Source organism: Convolutriloba macropyga, chromosome 11 (assembly GCF_964194025.1).
Source record: "Convolutriloba macropyga chromosome 11, txConMacr16.3, whole genome shotgun sequence".
NCBI classification, from domain to species: Eukaryota; Metazoa; Xenacoelomorpha; order Acoela; family Convolutidae; genus Convolutriloba; species Convolutriloba macropyga.
The window spans coordinates 43789201-43813602 of NC_134478.1; the positions used below are offsets into that span (position 1 = coordinate 43789201).

Consider the following 24402-nt stretch of genomic DNA (forward strand, 5'->3'; position numbering starts at 1 on the left):
ATCAAAAGGTAAAGCGAATTGAAAAAAGGAGAACGCCTAAATAATACCCACTGACGGCAGCTATTAAACAATCAATTTTCAGTTAGGAATGGGTAGGCAGTAGGTGCAGGGGTAGGTATGGCGCATAGGTATAGGATGTAGGTGGGCTGCGGGGGTTGTGATTGGGATGCAGTTGTCGGGGGAGGGTAGGATGGAGGGGAGTAGGATACAAGGGTAGGCGGAGGAAGGGGGTAGGTTAGATAGGTAAGAGGACCATATATGGGATCAAAAATTCTCGAAGTGGCCTTTTCACCTTCAATATTAACAGCAGTTCAAAATTACTATATATTACAAATTCAGCTACTGTTAAAGTCTAACGTTATAAAACAGAAGTCAATGTTCTCAACGAGAAGTCGATGCTCAAAAACAAAGTCAGAAGTTCAAGTCATGAACAAACTTGCCTCAGCTTTAAAAAAAACATAGCAAGACGTCCTGAACTATAATCCACAGAACTAAATTAACTATTGACCTGAGAATTAACATTTTTAGAGCACAATTGAACTAAATCAGGCAAAAATCCCATGATCCCAAAATCTAGAAAAAAAATTAGAAAATTTTATTTTCCATGATCTAGTGTTTTGCTCAATGGCAGACAACACAAAACTGAGGCAAAACTAAGGAAAATGGAAGAAATTAGAAAATTCACTTAAAACAATTTGAAAGCAAACGGCATCTCAGTCAAAAAAAATTTGCTACAACATGAAGGAAACACATTCACCAAAAATAACCGGCACTAAAAGGCTACTGAGAGTCATGTCAATGAAAGTATTTTTGAGAGTCAGCGACAAGACAAGAAAAACAACAAGAAATGCAAGGCTATAACATCGACCTTCAATTTTTATAAAAGTCAAAATAAAAAATTGATTTGTATGAGATCACGCAATTAATTAGATGCACTTTTTACTCGTTAGCAACCAATGCAACCTGTCATAAATGGGACCAAATAATGAGACAATCAATTTTCGCGAAAAACCAAAGAACTGACTTCTACTATTTGATCATAAGCAGTATAGAAGTCACCGAAAGCATTAATTACGCACTGAAAGGAAAATTCTATTTAAAGAATCTTCAATAGCGACCTAGGAGACTTGTCGTTATTGAGAATAAGTGATTAGACAGCAAGTACAATGATTACAGCCAAAACTCAAAAATTCGCCAATATTTTGGAAACGAAGAGTGTAATCAATAGAAATCAATAAATGTGACATCTAACGATTCACATATGCATACTTAGAAACTGATGCGAACTGTCATTATTGAAACCAAGAAATAAGACAAAGTGACGATATAAACTCGCAGGAGTAAAAAAAAGGTTCTTGAAAAAGAAAATATTTCTTCAAAACAGTTAGTGTCAAAGTCAGAGCAATCAATAGCTATAAAATTTAAAAAAGTATTCTCTATTAGGAACCTGTGATCCATGTTCCTAATGCGATTAAATGTTAAGATAAAAAAATCAATAAATTTACGAAAAACTCAAAGTAGTGATGTGTCTTTCTGGGCAAACTACGGGGGGGACATAAGTGTCTTCCCGTGAACACTACGGGGGGGGGGGACACAAGTGTCTTCCTGGGCAAACTACAGGGTGGGACACTTTGAAATTCTTTCTCCTTATTTCCCCTGCCATGCATGAAACTAATCTTAGGAAACCATTTTCCCTCCACTTGCGTGACTGGTTTGCCGCTTTGGGCTTGAAGCCATTTTAACTACCACCGCTTTTGCTTTGAAAGTGAATTCGTCATATGTCTGCGCCAGGGTACTTTAATCTTGTTTTGGTCTGGGCCCATTTCAACATTTTACCCACAGTTATACAGAACCTACACACCCAATACCAGAATACGAATTCCAGATGCCACCAAGGCGAAAACGTTGCTTGTTGGACTGCTTTCTGTGTCGCTCCAAACTTTTAAATTCTAAAGATCTTTTTACTCATTTTGAAGAAATACACCCCAACAATTTTAGATATCAATGTGAAAACTGCAATCAGAAAATTTGGCGTTTAATTGACACACGATACCACCAGTGTGAAAATTCAGCAGTTATTGCGCCCCCTCTAATTATCCAAAACCCTGTTTTAAGGTGTAAAATTTGTTTCAAAGTTTTTACCCAGCAAAATGGTTTGACTAACCATGTTAAAAGTCATTCCCCCATGGAAATTATTCTTAGTCGTCGTGGAATCCCGATAAAACGGCGTTAGAGAAACCTTTTATTTGTCTTCTTTTTATAATAAAGTTTCAATTTTTACATTAATTTGTATTTAGTTTATATGAATGCTTTTATAATTTATCCATGCAATTCAACTACAACTAAATGTAAGTTATCAGTTATCTTCACTGCTTGAATTGTATAATACTAGACGTCTGCGTTTTGGTGTTGGTTCTATTATAAGACTATTACTTGAAGATAAATCAGACATATCACTATTATTGCTTGCTTCGCTTTCAACTGCTTCCAATTCTAGAAAAGAATTGTCAAGGGCTGGCGGGGAAATTGCGTAGGGTTCATTCCAGTCAACAATATCTTGATCAAGCTCACTTTCTGAATAATCGGGCTGATTGAATCCTGGATCGGGGGGAGAAAAACTATTGTTTTCAGATATCACATTTTCCGGGGTTGCTTGTGAAATTGAATCCAAGTCGCTTTCGTTTTCTGACTCCCAATCCCAATCATTTAATATAACATTGTGAAATGCAAATTCTCTAATATTTTTATGTCCAAATGGTAGGGAGTTTATTGGGTCAAGGTAAAACCGCTTGTCACAGTAGGCCGAAAGCGCAACTCTGTTTTGTTCCAGTGTCATCAACTCATGTTTCTCTGATTTGATGGTCACATTTTTGACGCGGACAATTTCCCCGCTGTTCAATACTCTCTTGAAGACCTCGTGCTTTAGTTGCTTTTGCCCCTCATGTGTTATTCCCTTTGCACTTTTCTTCTGACAGTCTGAAAGAACATTACAATCAATCCATTTTCTATTTTAATCTATGTGCTTTCCTAATCTAGGTTTCAATGTTCCTGTTATATTAAAAATACGCTTCCATGAATTTGGTTAGTTTCAAAACTGGAATTTGTTTTAATAAAATATAATGTTACACATACCCTTCGTTTGTATTGAACACATTTTGGGTTTCAAGCGACAGAACTCTTCCATTACCACCCCTGCCAGTTCGTCTTTGAATTTGAGAGTTACCATGTGATTTTCTGTGTTGCACAATGCGTTATCAGAAGGGTAGTTGGAGAAATCGAATTCTGTGTTGACTTCTGCTCGTGCTAGCTCCTCATACAAGTCATCACAATCAACAGCATAGGTAAGTGAGTCCGTATCAGAGTATAAAAGTTCACACTTGAACCACTGTTTCATATTCTCGTAGTGAAATCGAAACATGAATGCTTTTGAAAGATCCAGAATTGAAGCACCAACTATTGTAGGTTTCACCCAGTTTATTTTCGTTTTTCTTGTAGTCACGACTGCCATGTTTTCATCAAAAATTTTAAAGGATTTCATGTTAAACTTATCTGTGTGGTTGAGGAGAGCTCGTTCATCTCGGACCAGGGAAGCGTTAACTCGATTTCGCATGCTTTCACAACACTTTCCAAAAGCCGAGTTGTTCATGAGTTTGAAGAAGTTTTCAGCAATTTTGCTGGTTGCTGCTTGCCGCACTCTTGTGTTCAGTTCGATATACTTTGCCATCCACTTTGATTGTCTGAACTTGAGCACCTTGTGCAGTTTTGAAACTTTAAGGCCGTTTCGTTCATAAATCTTCAACGTTACATAGTGTAGTGTATAATCCTTCTTATCATAGAGTGTTTGAAGCAGTTTGTTGCACTTTGAAACTTTTGGGAGATGATATTCTTCCAAAAGGTCCAACTGGTAACTACTCAACCACATGCTGTCTACAGGTTCTCGGGTGGGTGCCATTGGAAAATCTTGGTGAGCATCGTGAATTGAGTCGGGGTAGTCCAAGTCGACGCAGACGATATATCCAAATTCAGCGTCGTCTGGAGTTTGCAAAATTTGTTCAATCGTCACTTCTGTGTCCGTCTGGAAGGAATTGAGTGGCAAGCAGAAATCCTTCATGATCCCACCATAGAGGTTATTAGCATCTATGGTGAGACCATATGTTATTTTTGCGTGTCGTCAAAACGTTCCAGATATTTGTTGTTTGGCGTGAACAGTCTTTTTGTGTATACCGAGGACATACCCCCTCGCAACAATTCTTCTGCTATATCAAGATGGTTGAGATCTGTGAGAAGTTCCAGGTCGGGTTGACATATCTTCAGAAAGGCATCGCCCGCTAAGTGTGGTGCTGATAGATATTGAGCACAGTCCAAGCTGTACGAGTCCAGACAGACTGCTCGTAGCCGCTCAAACCAGCAGGCGAGCTGTAGGGTGTCGACTGTCAAGTACAGATCGTGATATTCACCCATGTTTCTACAATCAAATTTTTCGAAGATCAGCTTTGCTTTTTCGTAGTCAGCTTCGGTTATTGTCACTTTTCCTGATTTGAGTTTGTCGACCCAGCACTTCTTAGGCGGCAATTTTTTTAGCTTGAATTTTCTGAAGGTGTCCATGTAGGAGTAGGGGTAGAATCCTTTACCGTGCAGTAGTTTCACATCATTTTGGTCACAGTATTCAAAATGGTTATCGAGTATATCGAAACTGTCTTCAGGCAAAGACTGAACTAGTTTATCTAAAGACGATTGCATGAAGCGAAGAGAATCGATAAAGCGAAGTTCTTCGTATATGGGTATGACGTTTTGATTTTTGTTCATAATATCTTTGATCCAAACTTTAAAGCTAAAACTGATATAATTCTCATCAGTTTGAGGTATTATTGAAAATTTATTGTTAGGGTTGCAGTGATGTAGACTCTTTACAACATGATGCAAGTCATATCCTGACAAGTTGTGTGCGATTATGGGGACGAAGCTCTGTGTTCTGCGCTGTAGGTTACACTTTGAGTGAGCCCAGCCAAGAAACTGATTTGAGAAATGGCAGTGATCCAAGACTTTTTCGTTGTCCGAAGAAAAACTAGTTTCGCATATCCAACAGTGAGTCGCAAGCTCTTTTGCTTGTCCAACTGTTCCTGTGAAGTACCTGTGTTTTTGCTTTTTCTCGTAGATATCTTTTGCCAGTGTCTCCATTTGCTTCACAAAGACTTGCATGCAATCTTCACCTCTGTACAGATGGAAGAACTCCAAATTTGGACTTCCATGTGAAATGGCTACATAACAGTAACCGCTCGGAATGTGTTTGTCCAACACACGAGTCCCTGAAGTCTGTGGGTTTTGTTCAACTGATGATACCGGAACAATGATTGACTCTAGGTCAAAATAGACAACCAGTGGAAGAGCTGTTTTTGCTTGAAATTTTTTGAAAGCGAGACTGTTGCTGTCCGGCTCAGGTAGCAGAACTTGACAAGTTTCGAAGTGATAGCAAAGTTTTTTGTGTTTTTGAAGCGTTTCGTTGTTCGAGCAAACATGAAAACAGTTGCGACAGATTTTTGCGCGTGCATCAATCTGTCGCCCTTGCACTTTTCGAACTAAGTTTACCAGGTCCGTTATCAGCACGTAGTGATAACGTTCACCATCAGTTATCAGTAGGAGATCAACGACAAAATCAGAGTTGTGCTTTGAAATTCGGAAAGGATACAAACTTTTCTTTTCGTATCGAAAAACGTTCACTTTTACTTCATTACATCTTTCAAACGCGCTTATTTTGTCAATTGGCATCGGCATCGGGAAATCTCCTACTGCTTGATGAGTTAAAGGGTTTGAGCGAGCGTATGTTGCTGGGTTTGTTTTTTTGCTGTACCGATCCCCAGGTTGCGTGAGGGGGCAACCTTTCCCCTGCAAATGGTAGGCAGCCGTGAAACAATACAAGAAACAGTTTGGATCGTTAAAGTTTCGGATATTGAGCAGACATTTTAGAGCGCTAAGTTCAGTTGGAAGTGCTATATAGGTTGATCCCCGAATAGGGTTGAATTTTGCAAATCGAATTTCGAGTTTTTCTACCTTTTCAATAATCCAACCACTTCCACTTGTGGCATACATTGAAACCACGTTGACAATATGCTGCACGGACTCAAAGAACTGCTCTTCGGAGAGAGCATCCGTGTACACAATTTGCATTTCAGCGTTAGCGTAAATTGTTACGTGTTTTTCTTCATTAATCCCCTTAGTGAGTGTAATGCTTAGAGAAAGTTGAACTTTCTGAGGACCTTCGAGGGTCTTTTGACGCATAAGTTCATTGATGTGATACCTCGAAGAGTTCATGAAAGACAAAACGTCAGTGTGATCATTACCTTAAATCTCGTAGATCTCCAGAGCACCTCGAATTGCCGACTGTACTGGTACTGCTTGATTATTGCTTTGGCCTCTGTTCCAAACAGACAATCCGTGAGCATTCTTCAGATGTTGATGAAAGTTACTCTGGTTGTTGAAAACCAGAGTGCAGTAGACACACTGATTTTGGACTTCTCCACCGTGCTCCCGTCGGGTGTGTTGGTTCATTATCAGAATGTTGTGAGTCTCAAAACCACAAGTGCTACACTCCAAGGCTGGGAATTCCGGTTGAACTCCATGAACGCGCTGTTTGTGTCTTCGAAGGCTTCTTTTGTCGGCCAGTTCCTTTGCGCAAATTTCACACGGTTGGGTCATTTTTGAGTTTTTCAATTTTTTTCTTTCGAAAATTCAACTGACTGCTTTACTGAGAAAACGACTGAGCAAATGAAGTCAAATTGTAACAACAGTTAACTGGTACAATTAGAGGGAGTGTTAGTTGGTTGAAAGTTGTGTTCTACACGAGAAAAATTTCCCTATAAGGGTGTGCTTGCACTTTGACACCATTTGCCAGGTTTGGAACGCAAATCTTGGTAGGAGTGTAGGTCAACTTTAACCCATGTTAACTTTTGACCAATAAGCGGTGTGTTCATGTTTCAGAACTACTCATTTCCATTATTTCCATGCAAGGTAAAAGTTTACTGTGTAATTTTAGTTATATCTGTTATCTACCACAACTGAAACATAGCTAACGCAGTATACTTACAATATACTCTTTTCTCTCGGGAAACAGTTCAAGTGTTCAAAATACTCTTCTACAAAAGTTGTTTTAGACTTTCTCTACTCTTCGAGGGTTGTATCGAAATTCCGTTCTATTTTCAACCTTATTATCAGTTTTCACTTTTAGGTTTCTGGAATACTTGGCAGTATTCTTATACCATTGACTAAAATTGTTCTTAACTGCTATTATCAGCGTGTTTCATGTGAACATAAAGTAATTCCATGAAAGACACTCTATCTTATCATTGTGCAAAAGTAAATTGTAGCTATATATAAGACAAAGATAGGTCGAAAGCAATTGAAATTAAGGATTTGATATTTACCACTAGTACTGATAACACATTTACCAAATGTCATTTGGTGAAAACCATAAATGTGGTTGTGGAATAACTAAATGCATTCTATTTACAGAAAATGAACTTCTTTAGTGCTTAAAAACCTTTTTCTACTATATGATGAATAAAATAAAAGTTTTTTGTAACTACTTAAGTAGAGAGATTTTTGCACTTTTACAGAATTCCTACATATGAAAATTGACTTTTTACCATTTAAAAACCTTTTTTTACCCTATGGTTAGTAAAATAAAAGTTTTTTGTAACAACTTAAGTAGTGAGATTTTTGCATTTTTACAGAATTCCTACATATGAAAATTGACTTTTTACCATTTAAAAACCTTTTTTTACCCTATGGTTAGTAAAATAAAAGTTTTTTGTAACAACTTATGTTATGAGAATTTCGCATTTTTACAGAATTCCTACATATGAAAATTGACTTACCATTTAAAAACCTTTTTTTACCCTATGGTTAGTAAAATAAAAAGTTTTTTGTAACTACTTAAGTAGTGAGATTTTTGCACTTTTACAGAATTCCTACATATGAAAATTTAATTTTTACCATTTAAAAACCTTTTTTACCCTATGGTTAGTAAAATAAAAGTTTTTTGTAACAAATTATGTTATGAGAATTTTGCATTTTTACAGAATTCCTACATATGAAAATTGACTTTTTACAATTTAAAAACCTTTTTTTACCCTATGGTTAGTAAAATAAAAGTTTTTTGTAACAACTTATGTAGTGAGATTTTTGCACTTTTACAGAATTCCTACATATGAAAATTGACTTTTTACCGTTTAAAAACCTTTTTTTACCCTATGGTTAGTAAAATAAAAGTTTTTTGTAACAACTTAAGTAGTGAGATTTTTGCACTTTTACAGAATTCCTACATTTGAAAATTGACTTTTTACCATTTAAAAACCTTTTTTTACCCTATGGTTAGTAAAATAAAAGTTTTTTGTAACAACTTATGTAGTGAGATTTTTGCACTTTTACAGAAATCCTACATATGAAAATTGACTTTTTACCATTTAAAAACCTTTTTTTTACCCTATGGTTAGTAAAATAAAAGTTTTTTGTAACAACTTAAGTAGTGAGATTTTTGCACTTTTACAGAATTCCTACATATGAAAATTGACTTTTTACCATTTAAAAACCTTTTTTTACCCTATGGTTAGTAAAATAAAAGTTTTTTGTAACAACTTATGTTATGAGAATTTTGCATTTTTACAGAATTCCTACATATGAAAATTGACTTTTTACAATTTAAAAACCTTTTTTTACCCTATGGTTAGTAAAATAAAAGTTTTTTGTAACAACTTATGTAGCGAGAATTTTGCACTTTTACAGAATTCCTACATATGAAAATTGACTTTTTACCGTTTAAAAACCATTTTTTACCCTATGGTTAGTAAAATAAAAGTTTTTTGTAACAACTTAAGTAGTGAGATTTTTGCACTTTTACAGAACTCCTACATATGAAAATTAACTTTTTACCATTTAAAAACCTTTTTTTACCCTATGGTTAGTAAAATAAAAGTTTTTTGTAACAACTTATGTAGTGAGATTTTTGCACTTTTACAGAATTCCTACATATGAAAATTGACTTTTTACCATTTAAAAACCTCTTTTTACCCTATGGTTAGTAAAATAAAAAGTTTTTTGTAACTACTTAAGTAGTGAGATTTTTGCACTTTTACAGAATTCCTACATATGAAAATTTAATTTTTACCATTTAAAAACCTTTTTTTACCCTATGGTTAGTAAAATAAAAGTTTTTTGTTGTAACAACTTATGTTATGAGAATTTTGCATTTTTACAGAATTCCTACATATGAAAATTGACTTTTTACAATTTAAAAACCTTTTTTTACCCTATGGTTAGTAAAATAAAAGTTTTTTGTAACAACTTATGTAGTGAGATTTTTGCACTTTTACAGAATTCCTACATATGAAAATTGACTTTTTACCGTTTAAAAACCTTTTTTTACCCTATGGTTAGTAAAATAAAAGTTTTTTGTAACAACTTAAGTAGTGAGATTTTTGCACTTTTACAGAATTCCTACATATGAAAATTGACTTTTTACCATTTAAAAACCTTTTTTTACCCTATGGTTAGTAAAATAAAAGTTTTTTGTAACAACTTATGTAGTGAGATTTTTGCACTTTTACAGAATTCCTACATATGAAAATTGACTTTTTACCATTTAAAAACCTTTTTTTACCCTATGGTTAGTAAAATAAAAAGTTTTTTGTAACTACTTAAGTAGTGAGATTTTTGCACTTTTACAGAATTCCTACATATGAAAATTTAATTTTTACCATTTAAAAACCTTTTTTTACCCTATGGTTAGTAAAATAAGTTTTTTGTAACAACTTAAGTAGTGAGATTTTTGCACTTCTACAGAATTCCTACATATGAAAATTGACTTTTTACCATTTCAAAACCTTTTTTTACCCTATGGTTAGTAAAATAAAAGTTTTTTGTAACAACTTAAGTAGTGAGATTTTTGCACTTTTACAGAATTCCTACATATGAAAATTGACTTTTTACCATTTAAAAACCTTTTTTTACCCTATGGTTAGTAAAATAAAAGTTTTTTGTAACAACTTATGTAGTGAGATTTTTGCACTTTTACAGAATTCCTACATATGAAAATTGACTTTTTACCATTTAAAAACCTTTTTTTACCCTATGGTTAGTAAAATAAAAAGTTTTTTGTAACTACTTAAGTAGTGAGATTTTTGCACTTTTACAGAATTCCTACATATGAAAATTTAATTTTTACCATTTAAAAACCTTTTTTTACCCTATGGTTAGTAAAATAAAAGTTTTTTGTAACAACTTAAGTAGTGAGATTTTTGCACTTCTACAGAATTCCTACATATGAAAATTGACTTTTTACCATTTCAAAACCTTTTTTTACCCTATGGTTAGTAAAATAAAAGTTTTTTGTAACAACTTAAGTAGTGAGATTTTTGCACTTTTACAGAATTCCTACATATGAAAATTGACTTTTTACCATTTAAAAACCTTTTTTTACCCTATGGTTAGTAAAATAAAAGTTTTTTGTAACAACTTAAGTAGTGAGATTTTTGCACTTCTACAGAATTCCTACATATGAAAATAGACTTTTTACCATTTAAAAACCTTTTTTTACCCTATGGTTAGTAAAATAAAAGTTTTTTGTGACAACTTAAGTAGTGAGATTTTTGCACTTTTACAGAATTCCTTCATATGAAAATTGACTTTTTACCATTTAAAAACCTTTTTTTACCCTATGGTTAGTAAAATAAAAGTTTTTTGTAACTACTTAAGTAGTGAGATTTTTGCACTTTTACAGAATTCCTACATATGAAAATTGACTTTTTACCATTTAAAAACCTTTTTTTTACCCTATGGTTAGTAAAATAAAAGTTTTTTTGTAACTACTTATGTAGTGAGAATTTTGCACTTTTACAGAATTCCTACATATGAATATTGACTTTTTTTAATATTTAAAAACCTTTTTTTTTACTATATGGTGGATAAAAAAAAGTTTATTATAACTACTTAAATAGTGAGATTTTTTGCACTTTTTACAGAATTCCTTCATATGAAAACTGACTTTTTACTGTTTCAAAATCTTTCATTCTTCAATATGTGTTTTAAACAGAACTTTGCTTGCTTGCTGTGTTTTTATGTTTTAACATATGAGATTTTCTTCCAACGTTCACTAACTAACAACTTGACGGAATACTTTTTGATTCTGCCTTCTCTTTCCCGTTTTATTCTCTAAACAAAAAAGAGACATTATGATGTTCAATTAAAATTAGAAATGCAAATTGATATTTTTTTACATTTTCACACCAAAAAAATATTACTAAAGCACACAATTTATGTAGAGGTTCATAGAAATGGTGACAGTTTCAAAAAGTTTCAGTTTTCCGAGTTCAGATTAGTCCTCAAATATATCTATAAGTGGTGTTCGATTGGCACGTTTTTTCTGTGGAGCATTGCATACTTTGGGAGTCTCTGAATTCAAGGGTGTTGTGTTGGTTGAGGTTCTGTACGTTTCGAAGGATACTGTAGCATTCTCTTCACTCTGCGTTGGTGTCACAAAAGTTGTCTCTGAAAGAAGAGAACTATCGAAATCCGCTTCGAACTGCTCGGTTGACCCCATATTCCAAGACATTTTGTCCATGATTGAAGCGATGAGTGTTTTTCGTTTTGTATCTGTTGTTTCCGGCGTAACAATGGGGCTTGGGTCGTTCGTTGCCGGTGATCCAATTGGTGAAGTAGCTGGTGAAGTTGGCGAAGGTTGAATTCCCCAAAGTTGAGCCAGTTCTTCAATTGCCTGGAATTGGTCGAGTTGATTCTCAAAAATAGGCACACAGTCACAATCGTATCGGTACAAAAGTCTCTTTGTGTCTGGAGAAAGTGTCTCAATGTCATAGGGGGAAAGGAGGGGCATTTTCCGAGGAACACTGTATCCTCCAGCTGTTAGCACAGTTTTCGTGCCATTGTCTTCTGTAGATACGTATTTATCTGGTAGTGTTGCAACAAAATTCACGAACATTTTTGGTATGATGCAATGTTCAATTGATCTCCAACAGCCTTTTTCGCTATTTTTCTTCTGCTGTATAAAAACTATGTAGTTTTCGTATTGAGTGTGATACACAATACTGCACTCCCAAGAATCTTCAGACTCGCAAAGAATGTGGTAAGACATTATTTGTAAAGCACTTTTACAGTTTGTTCTCTTTAACATGGAGCAGAACTGAACAACTATAGTCTTGAATTTAAAACGAATAAATAAAATCCGGCAAATACCAACATTAGCAACACTTGTGTGTGAAATTTGTTGAATACTTAACACACCCAGGTCAAGGGTTGTAACTGCAATTGTGAATGTTTACTCTACATGAACTTGTCTGTGTTATAGTTTTATGTTTTTGTAACTAGTTGCAAAGTGTATAAGAAAGTCTTATCTACACAGACTTAAACACAATAGTTTTCAGTTTTATTATGTTGATATGTATACTAACGTTTACGTTAATGTATGCAATAGCAAGAAGTTTACAACCAGTTTTGTTTAGTATAGACTGTGTTATATCAAAGGCCTAAAGCCTTCTATCAAACGCTTGCTGTGTAATTGTGAGTTCTTTCTTATCTATGGACACACCCAGAGGTCACATTTGTTTTCCATTAAATTGTACTAGTTCCTGCTCTATGTTGAGTAATATTATCCAAATATAAACTTTATTACCAACGCAATAAAACAGTTTAAGTGAGGGTCACGAGTTTTGTCTAACATTTTGACAAAATTGCCAAGTTTTATAACCTAGACTTACATTCAAATTCAAATCAGAAGCTTAAATGTTAACCAAGAGCGCTCTTATCAGTAGTAAGCATTTAAAGTGTTGTTTGTGTTTTGTGTGTTAAAGGTACTTGTAAATAAAAATCATTTCCGAAAATTCTTTCAAAACAGGTAGTTTGACACAGTTTAAGTACACAATTCTTGAAAATGCCATTTACTGCTGATAAGGACGCAGAGTTTGGAGACGTGTATTTTGAAATCTCTAGAACAGAGAAAAGATTGATACGCGCAACAGTGAAGTCTTATGAAAATACGGGTGCCTATGTATTTCTCAAGCTATTTAAAAAAGTTGACAAGGAATATGAACTTCAACAACGAATTACTCTAACTTTAGATGAGTTTGAGCTTTTGTCAAAAAGGTCAGCAAAAATACGGTCTGCTGCTGTAGGTACAGCTACTGAAAACGATCAAGCTAACAAAGCTCCAGCAGCGAAAAGACGTAAAACTAAAAAAGACGACGAGCACGACAATTCAGACTAATTATAATATATTAGAAAATGGTGGAAGCGATGTATGAGCGTTCTCCGGGTTTCTTCAAGCAGTTTCAGAAAAACTTTAAATATTTCATATCGGAAGAAAAACCTAATTTTTCTTCTCTCAAGAACTTTGCCTTTTGCATGCATTTTGAGAGTGTCCACTGTGATTACAACCCTACTAATCATTACCATGTTCTTATCGACGTGTCGGAGTTCTCAGCAGACTTTCTCAAACAAACAAAACCGTGTTCAGTTCCGTGTCTTTTTACAACTTTCAAGTATCTGTTCTCGTCTTCGGATACACTGGAGGCAAAGGGAGATGTTTTTCAAAAACTCTTGCTGGCAGTGGAGTACAACAAAAAGCAGTTTCAACGGATTCTCAAAAGCAGACACTACTGCTTCCACTCAAAAGCGTTTGCCAATTTTTACGAAAAACGTCACAAACAAATTTCAACAACCTGACTGCTTATACCGAAACTTTGCTGGACACAAAAGTTTGGAATTAAATGCATCGAAGCAAAAAAAATCAACCAATTCAAACTGATCAACTAACAACTGAAACTTTGCTGGACACAAAAGTTTGGAATTAAATGCATCGAAGCAAAAAAAATCAACCAATTCAAACTGATCAACTAACAACTGAAACTCTGAAAAGATTTCAGTCGATTCTCTCTGGACCGCATGTTGGTGCTTTTTGTCAAGTAATGGATATTTTTATTAGTGGATATGGAAAGTTGGAAATTGATTCTGATGTTCTGTGTGTTCGTTTCCTTTATGAAGAAAAAATTAAATTTTGAAAAAAAAAATTTATTTTCAATATAGGTTAGTAATGTTAGAACATCATATGAAGCGCAAAATGAAGCAAATCAATATCACTCATTTTTACAAGTTTTTGTCCACTGAAAATAATATGAGCAATATAAATACAAAATAAGCCACACAAAATTGAGTTTTTTTTTCTGTATAGGTTGGTTTCTCAGTAATTCAAATACGGTATTAACATTAAAGTTTGAGACTATTCTGCTCTGCAAGTGTTTGTATGACGATGGAGTTTGGCCTAAGGGATCTGCAAAAATAATTTTTTGATCTTTTTGGCAGAGAAGAATCCAATGGGTTCCAATTGATGCAGACGTTGAAATATTGACTATAATGAAGCTGTTGTCGGTTAAGTTGGTTGGAAAATTATCAGCCGCATAAACTCCACAAAATTTGTATTTGAGTTCCGAACATCTCTGAATTAGAGAGTTCAAGTTGTCTTCGTCCACTAGTTTGTTAAAATATGATTCTTTGAAACTTTCCGCGCCGAATCAATATAAATGGTACTTGCTTTTTCCCCAATAATGAATATTTCTACATTATGAGCTAAGGCAGCAGAAAACTTAAGGTCAATTGATACAGAACAATTTGTATGTTCAGGGTGAATAAAATCGTGAGACACCTGCTGAGTACTCGTCAGATCGAAAATCATAATAAAATGATTTGGGTAGTCTTCTAGACTGATTCCATGTCCATTGTCGATATAGGCTAGATCTGACATAGTGTTAAAGAAAACACGTTTTGAATCATCAGTTGAAATAGGACTGTCAGCAACGGGAAGACCATTACGGTAAATGCAAATTTGTTCCAAATTGAATTTTCTATAGTGAAATGGGTTAAGCAGCTTGCTTCCGAGGAAAGCTTCGTTCGTGTTTAAGCAAATGGCGAGTCTTCTAATGGGTTCTCTGCCAAAAACATCTTCTTGCTTCCAGCTCTGCAAACCGGCAGAAGCCAGAAAAGTTTTAGTAATCGTTTCTAGGTAAGGATAGGATGCTGGACTGGACAGCAGGGTCTTTTCTATTGCTGACACAACATCATCGTTCAGCGTCATTTTCCGTACATATAAGTTAGCTTCTGTAATTTTTATTTTGTAGGATTTTGCAGCGTCATCTGAAATTAAAGAAAAATCGTCAATTGATCGCCGAAAAGAGATTCGGAGTGTTACACCACTGAGAAGATGTCGATCACAGGTAAAGAAGTCAACCGCCACCTTTCCGTAAAATGTACACTCAGCAGATGCTCTGACTAAAGTTTTTCGTCTGGTGATTTCGGATGCTGCAATTCCCCCGGGGTTTGCTTCATAAGAATAGCCTTGACATGCCAACCACGTGCTTTTGGCATCTTTATTGTGAGAAAACTCGGTTTCGATGAAACTTTTGTGGGCATAGTTACCATAGGCACTTGAAATTTTCAAACCGTTAGCAGATACTGTACAATCAGAAAAAAGTGAATGTAGGACATTGTTGCAAAAGTATGGCGCGTCTGTTTTAGTCACAACTGCAGCAGCAGTGTTGTCATATTTCAAATCAGCATCAGAAGACTGTACAATCTTGCACTTGATTTCAAGAAAAATTTTTTGGAGATCAATGAAATTGTTGCGGTCTCCTGCAACTTCAAACTCTAGCATTGGTCCATTAGGGCTGTAAACCGGTCCCAATTTCTGACAAAAACTTCCGTCAAATGTAACAAGGAGAGCTGGTTTCTCGAATAAATCCAACGAACTATGCGTTGCTTCGGCTGGTAACATATTACCGATCATCTTTTACTTTGGCGAAGAAGTCCGACCGACTTCTTTTGGGTACTCTTTTTCGTGAAATGGTGGTTTTGCGTTTGGTTGTTTTCCTTGGTCCAGCGCGTAAGCGTTTTGAATTCCTTCTAATTCTTCTCGTTCGTCGCATTCGGAGGGCTAAAGATCCACCTGTTTGTTTTTTCACTGTGTTTGAAATGGTGTTCTTTAGAGCTTGCTTTGGTGATTTCTTTTTACCGATAACATCCATCAACTCAGGGACGCCTTGTAGCAACAGTTCTCTTCCGATGCGTTTAGCTGCTGGCAGAACAAACTTCCGAGCAAGTGGCAGTGCAACACGTCCAATACCGCTAGCTAATGCTCCAAAACCACTAACTCTTTGTCTATAGTGACCGGAAAAGTGAGGCAATGATGATGCTTGGTTTGCGTAGTAGGAATCCATTTAATCACCAAATTTTTTAAATTGTAGTGTTAAAATAACTTTACCAGTCCCCGAAAAGGGAACTAACTGTCCCGTTTCAGTTCGTAGCTCAATTGATATTGACTGAATGGTGTTCGAAAATAGTTTTTTGTAGTCTAAATTTGTGAAAACTATCCGGTGAGTGGGCTCCAACTCACAAACGCTACCGTTTTTCAAACGCTGTTTTGAATCAATGACTCTTAACAATGGTGCTTTCGCATCACCCACATACTGATACTCAATAATGTTTGTGTAAATAAAAATTAAATGCTTTCCAGCGCAAAGGTCTGCTGGAAAATCACCATAATAGGCTTTCGTATCATCATTTTTCATTAATCGGTTCGCTGTTGTGGGAATCATTTTGTATCCAATATGAATTCCGTAACCATCTGGAATACCTTTAAAGCCAATTATAGTGGGTATTTCTTCACTTGGAAAGGTAATTCCCTCGTATTTACCAAAAATCATTTCGTATTTCCCACTGCTTTTGATTTCTCGGAAAGAGAAGTTAGGCAGTCCAACTGTTCTCTTGATAGTTGCTAAAAGTTGAGCAACTATCATAAGTGCCAGCCATAAACGCTAATTTTTCTCCATTGTAGGGTCGTGAAATGACGTTGGATCCAGTTGCGCGATTTTGTGATTCCTCATATCCCCTGAGACTGAACGCAACCAAATCTCCATTAAGTATGTGTTCAATTTTTGTTGGAAAAATGATTTCACTCAGAGCCACTCTCCAGTCTCCTGTGAGATTAATTTCATCATTAAAAAAATTTCTGAAATTTGCTAAAGTGTTTTCCTGGAAAATGTCCATCGAAGCAGATGATATAACGTGTACTGTGAACTCATCCTCAAAACGGTTACTACTCATTTTGATTTGGAGATTCTCGTACTAGTTGTAATTCTGGCTGGTAAAACTTGCCCTGGATAATTTCTTTATTAGAATTAATAAGAGAATATGTAGGTGGATTAAGCGTCGGAATACCGGCAATTTCAAAAACTTCGTCAGTGAAAGATTGCTTGTATCCTTTTCGGAAAGTTTTTTCCTTTTTAACGATTCGAACAAAATCACCCACATAAAGTTTTGGTTTTTGACTGCGACGTGTCTCCACAGTTAATGCTACAAGTCTTGGTACATCTTTTTTGGTAACTTTGTTAGGAGCAAGTTTGGTGACACGATTAACACGGGAGTTGATAGTTTTTACGAATTGATCCAAATTGTTAATATAAGAATACGTCCATTTTTCCTCCAAATATCGGTAAATAATATTTTTAAGTGACCTGATGTTTCTTTCTGCAAACACAGACTTCTTTCCGCTGAAAGTACTATACAAATGAATTCCTCGTTTGTTGCAGAGTGTTTTGAAAGCTCCCAAAAACTCAGTACCATCATCAACCCAAAACTTTTTGTGGTTGCTTGTGTTTGATCATGTTTCGGAAGACCTTTGCGGTTTCTGTTGCATTTTTTGTTTTCAACGGTTCAACACGTAGATACCTCGAGAGGCAGTCAACTGCTACGAGCAAATATTTAACATCACGATTGTATTTTGCAAGTTTATCAACATGAGCTAAATCTAAAGACCAGATTTCATTCAGATCGTTGACGATTACTTTTAATCGCGGAAAATTCAACCGCTGTGCACGATATTTTGTGATGGTTTTGTTTCCAAATACATTTTGACTTTTGTCATTGGCAGTTTACTGAAATCTTTTAATCGCTTTGAACTTCCGAATGATGCTGGACCATTAGAATAGAGTCTATCCAGTAGTTTCACATCTTTTATAGTTAGACCATTTTGTTCCTTTCGTCTCCTGCTCTGTCTTTTTGTTTGTTTGATTTTTTGGTTCTGCAGTTTTTGATCCGGAGGCTTTACTTTGACTTCCACCTCTCTGTTCGCTTCTTTGTTGTTTTTCTGATTCTCCTTGAATTTGTTCGGTTTCCTCTTCTTTCTCCTCATCGCTGTAAACTTCTTTGAGAACTTTATTAGCATGTGTTGGATACTAAGTGCGGGGGTATCTTGAGTTCGTGCAAAATATTTGTGAACACGGCTAGGTCAATTTTCTTTGTCGGCTGTTGCAAATTGTACAAAAAAGTTGACACTTTAACTCTCATAGGTTTGTCCTCAATATGAGGGAAACCACCCGGGTCCTCAACGGAAACTGTTTCTGAACTTAATATCTTGTTTAGGATGATTTCCGCTCTTTGGATTTTGTTTTCTTCCATTAATTCTACTTCTGACATTATAGAGTCAAAGTCTGATTGTCTTTTTTTCAATGAGGGCTCAATTTCGCCATCATCACTAAAGAAAGACTGTACACTTTCACTTCCATCATCCAATTCACTTCTTAAATCAACACTACTTGTTCTTCTTCTTTTGCGCTTGTTCACGATATTAGTTTTATTAGTTTCCTGTTCAGTCGCCTCTTTGCTTTCAAAATCGGTTGGGTTGTTTCGTTGGAGGAGTGACAATTGAGCAGCTTTCTGTTTATAAATGGGATTATCCAAAATTTCTGTCCTAGTCGGTTGTTTTGACACAAACATTCTTTTCGGTATCAAGACAAACACTTCCGCATGCATTACTACTTCTTCAAGTAAAGGTAACAAGAGAGACTTATGCTTCGAAGTAGATGTAAATTTTTTACCAATAGCTGACGCTTTTTCCTCAAACTTGTCTCTTTGGAAAGAAAATGTCGGAATGATGTTTCGTAGTTTTCAAGTAAACTTTTATCTGTGGGCACGTTTCCATCTATAACATTGAGAAAGCATTCACAGAGAAATTTTATAAATTTATTTGATGATTTTTTGATGAATTTTTTTAGCATGCTTTCCGGCATTTCGACCATTCGCCTCAGCATACATATCTCTTTCTCTCTCATTTGTGAGGTGGGTAATTACAGCTTTGGAAGATGGCAGATAGAAAATTGTTGGCCCCGGTGGTACAATATTTGAACAATAACGTAGTGAGTCGGTTGTTTTTGGGTCTAAATCAATCAATAAGTGTCCGAATGGTTGTTTTGTTGCAAGATCACAGCTGTCTTTTGAAAAGTTTGTGTTATTGAGTTGTTTTCCAATATAACTTATCTGCTGTATATATCTGGGAGATTTGAACAAAATGATGTGTGTTGTGTAGAGATCAATTGTTCGAGACCATTTACTCTGTTGAAACAAATTATGCTTAACATAGATAACACTGATCTTTTTGTGGCGTCCAGCTGTTGCAAGTTTTGAAAACTCCTTGTCATTGAAAATTTCCTCGCAAGAATCGTCAAAGACGAGCAAACAGATTTCCAACTGTGAAAGGAATTCAAATCCCGAGAATTTGGTAAAATAAATGTTCAAGTTACGCTCCATCGTTTGAAATTTTGGTTGATCATGTTGATAGAAATAGTATATTGACTTGAAATTAGGGAAAAACGTATTCTTAAGAAGCATTTGAAAAATAATTTCGGTCTTTCCACAACCTGAAGGACCACAGACTGCCATGAAGAGACGATCACTCGTTGAGATTATTTTAATCATAACTTAGGATTTGGAAGTGCGTATCTAACTGTGCGCGATAGCAATGAAAGCCAAAATGTTGATTCTTCACAATCGAGGTGGAAAAAAACTAATTTGGTCAGTGAAATTACAATAAGAAAAACTATTATCGAAACTTGTGTAAAATAAACTACCTCAGAGCGCGGTAATCTAGAATTGCAAAACCTCCAAGACCGTCTCTCTTGGTTTTGATCATCAAAAACCAAATCAGTGATTCCTGCTCCTCCACTGCCAGCGCAATCTAATTGATCTCCTGATTGACTCATTTTGAAAGCAAAGGATTTTCAAAAATGAATTTAATTCAAAAATTCTGTTAGTTTATTATTTAGTTAGTTCATCAACCATAAAAAATTCGTATGTAATAAATTCAGAGTTTTTGTCTTCCTTCTTATATTTTACTTTATAGTTCGCTTGAATCCGTAGTCATTGCCATAGTAGACAATTGACTCCACCTTTCCTTCTCTGACTACCTCTTTGATTTCATCGGGGAGACTCTCATCGTCCAGGGGTACTGGTACTGGCACTGGATACTTGGGCGTAGGTAAAGGGGTTAGTTTCAGTTTTTTCATTTTCTCTTGTAAAGACATGATACATTTGAAAGTACTCCAGCAGTGAAAGATATTTCTTTAGTGTTTCAATTTCAGCAGTATTACAAAGTATTTGCTGCTTCCTCAGTATAGTTTGTCCACGAGAATCAATTTTTTCTTCTTTCAGAAAAGTCACTGTCAACTGGTTATCACTCGCAATGCAACTGCATACTGTCAAATTTGGAGATAAATTCACTTGAAGAACTGAAGGAGTTGCTTTCTCCACACGACGACTCATTAGTTGGTAGTGTTATCCAATAAAAGTACATCTGTGCCTTTCTCTTTCCGCAATGCTTTTTCTTTTGTTTGAATGGTAGTATAGATGAATGAAGTGAACAAGTCAAGTGCTCTACTGGAGTGAAGATTTCTTCAATTTTTGGACATAGCAATGTTTCTAAATTTGTGACGTCTTTTTGGAGGAGTTTTTGCAGTGTCTCCGTCTTCTCCTTCCCCTTTGCGTAGAATTTAGCAGTAGGAAAACGGATCTTGATTGCTATAAATATTTGTGATAGAAACCAGTAAGGGTAGCTGCCGCTGTCCCACAAAATACCATGCAAATGCTTCGATACCCACTGATGCGATTTCCTCTCACTCGAGGACAGCGAGTTGAAGGAAATTGGAGGAAAAAAAAGAACCGTGTCTGAGTAGTTGTTTGAACAAATAGATAATTCTTTTATAATGAATCCACTCTTTTTGTGTCGAAAACCTTCAAAATCTATAACAACAATCTCCGGACTCAACATTCCAGCAAACTGAATAAGTTACGTTTAAAAGTTTTCACGAACATGCAGAAGAATAAACCTGTCAGGTGACCAACGTAAGCGTTTGTGATTGGACAAGGCAAAACGTAAGAGTATCCTGGACCCTTTTGGCTATACTCTGCAATAAATCCAGAGGCATCATGAAGAATTGCATGTAAGCGAAGCACTTTAAATGATTTCAAATATGCATCCAATGAAGAGTTATCTATTCCAATGATCCCACCATAAGGCCTCAGTTTTAGTGCAATTTCGAGGTTAACATCAGGGTCCAAGTGCAAGCAGGTTGCCAAAAAGTAAAGAAATATTTCATTATGTTCTGGATAGTCTGTTTTTATTAATTTATAGATTTCATGAATGGTTTTTAAATCTACCGTCGCGATTGTTGTTGTCATGCTGTTTTTGAGCAAGCATTATAGACAAATGAAAATTAGGTGACTTTTGCATGGTATGATAATTACTTTTTTTTGTGTCTACATGACAGCTCCTTTTCCCCCAAGGTTTTTAAAGTTCTTCCTGGTTGGTTTCCTTAAACTGATTTTTTTAAAAATGCAAGTGTCCCCCCTCCCCTCCATAAGACTCAGCGAAAAACAAATAAAAAATCTATGTGTCCCCCCCCCCCTGTAGTTTGACCGGGAAGACACTTGTGCCCCCCCCCCCCCCCCCCCCTGTAGTGTTCACGGGAAGACACTTGTGTCCCCTCCTGTAGTTTGACCGGGAAGACACTTGTGTCCCCCCCTGTAGTTTGACCGGGAAGACACTTGTGTCCCCCCTGTAGTGTTCACGGGAAGACACTTGTGTCCCCCCCCCCCCCCCCCCCCCTGTAGTGTTCACGGGAAGACACTTATGTCCCCCCCGGAGTTTGCCCAGACCCAAACAAGATTAAAGTACCCTGGCGCAGACATATGACGAATTCACTTTCAAAGCAAAAGCGGTGGTAGTTAAAATGGCTTCAAGCCCATAGCGGCAAACCAGTCACGCAAGTGGAGGGAAAATGGTTTCCTAAGATTAGTTTCATGCATGGCAGGGGAAATAAGGAGAAAGAATTTCAAAGTGTCCCACCCTGTAGTTTGCCCAGGAAGACACTTGTGTCCCCCCCGTAGTGTTCACGGGAAGACACTTATTACCCCCCCCCCCCCGTAGTTTGCCCAGAAAGACACATCACTACTCATGTTCCTAATGCGATTAAATGTTAAGATAAAAAAATCAATAAATTTACGAAAAACTCAAAATTCAACGAAAATTTTTTCAGAACAAATAGTGTCAAAGTCAAGAAAATCGCAAGCTGTCGACTCACACTAATAATTAGGTTCCTTTACGTCTAATTAGATTCATTTATATCTAATTATTAACTCCTTAATGATACTAAGTGCTAGGACGAGTAATATTTAGAGAAGTGGGCAAAATTCAAATATTCACTAATATTTTATGTCATAAAAAGCTATAGCTGCCCATTGATTCATTCACGCAGTATGTATCATTTTAATAGCACTCAAGAGAAGAAACACTGAAAACACAAGTTGAAATGACGCACGTCAAAATATTTCCTCTGAAAAACTGAAAATTTGTTCTGACACGAACTTCTCACTCCACTTTGAAGCCAATTTGGCAAAAATCAAGCCTCACAACTACTCAATTTTTCACACCCCTTTCCTACTTCAGCATGACTACAATCACCACTCTAATTTGACCTCTCATTGACGTGAAAAATTCAAAGAAAGTGTGAACAGATCTTTAAAACAAGACAGCATATCAATACAATCCAAGTACTTTGGATTGTAAAAAAATCTGTAGAATCTCAATACTCCTCTTCGAGTAGTAAAAATAATTACTACTGTAATTACTACTAAATAAAATAGTAAAAATAATTTTGAGTAGTAAAAATAATTAACACATGACTAATATAATTGCTACAAACTTCGTTCGATAGCAATTAAATAACTTATAAAACTATTGAATATATAAACGCTCTGGTACTACTCGACATTAAAGACAGGAAAAATAAATGAGCCCAAGAGAGAGTCAAAAAGCGAACTTTCTGACCTTTGCAACTGCCCGGTAGGTTACATCGTCATCTGTAGGTCCAATTCCACCAGTAGTTACTACAAAATCATACAGAGCAGCAAATTTGGCAACTTCATCACTGATGCTTTCAATCTCATCGGGCAATACAGTTATCCTTTTCACCTTTGCTCCCCATTGGAAAAATTGTTTCAGAGCAAATCGAGAGTTTGTATCTTCTACGCGTCCGTTCAGAATTTCATCTCCAATAATAATTAATCCAACTGTTTGTTTTCGCAAAAGTGGAGTCATAACATGCGACAGAAAACTGAAACAGGATATCAAGTTTTCGCAATAAATATCAAGCCAATAATTCGGAGTAGCTCTGTCGTTAGTTTCCTTTCTTATCAGCTTAGACAGTAAATAACATTTGTTCGAAATAATATATCTTACCAAATTTTGGTCAGGAACGTTTGTTTAAACCACAGAGTCGTCATATGTCCTTGGTGCAAGAAGTCATTATAAGAAACTGAAAAGATAATGTAATTAATACTTATCACTCTCTGACTATCTCAAAACGTAAAACCACAACCAAGCGACCAATTCTCTTTCACAAATTATTCAGCCAAACATCACAAACCATATCACTTGCTGTATAAAATGAACCTCAAAGACGTAAAATGCCTGACAAGATTTAACACGAAACGAATCCGCGAGAAAAAGGCCAAGTGGATCACAACAAATGTCATCTTCACAGGTTAAACAGTGAAGCTTTATATTTAGAGGGAGGTAATGTATTTAAAAATAATTATAGGTGTGGGGTGGGCTTGCATGTGATTTTCTCCTATACACACTTCAAGAAATTGGATGCCTGTCAGTGTGCTCACTCAGAAGTGAATTTAAACGAGGAATGCATTCACCCACAACACTGGGTAAATGTTGGCTGGTCCGGTTAGCTCTAAGCATTTAATATTTTTTCAAATCTCATAATAAAAGAACAAGAATATAAAAAGAAGGACTATATAAAGGTGAAGCAGAAGATGAAAGACAAATATACCGTAGGAGAACAATTACAGCTCCGTCCTTCGATAACAGCTTCCCTTTTTCAACGACAGATTACCAACTTTTGGGGAGAGTTTAGTACTAGTGTAATATTAGACTTTAGGGATCTTTCCATTTTGTCTCTGGGGGGTACAGCACCCTTGTTTTTGGCAGCATTGATCTTTTGATGGGTT

The 24402-nt window shown here is 35.8% G+C and overlaps 1 protein-coding gene across 1 annotated transcript in view; it reads right to left on the reverse strand.

Moving 5' to 3' along the window:
* Positions 1-23717, reverse strand: part of LOC142349835 (FAD synthase-like) — a 47388-nt gene extending 23671 nt beyond the window's left edge. Inside the window, exons 1-2 of the mRNA XM_075401639.1 lie at positions 23621-23717; positions 23210-23495 (exon numbers count right to left, since the gene is read on the reverse strand). Of these exons, the coding sequence (XP_075257754.1) occupies positions 23210-23495; positions 23621-23664 (330 nt within the window). The 5' untranslated portion in view covers positions 23665-23717. The remainder of the gene's footprint in view (positions 1-23209; positions 23496-23620) is intronic.
* Between the last annotated feature and the right edge of the window lie 685 nt (positions 23718-24402).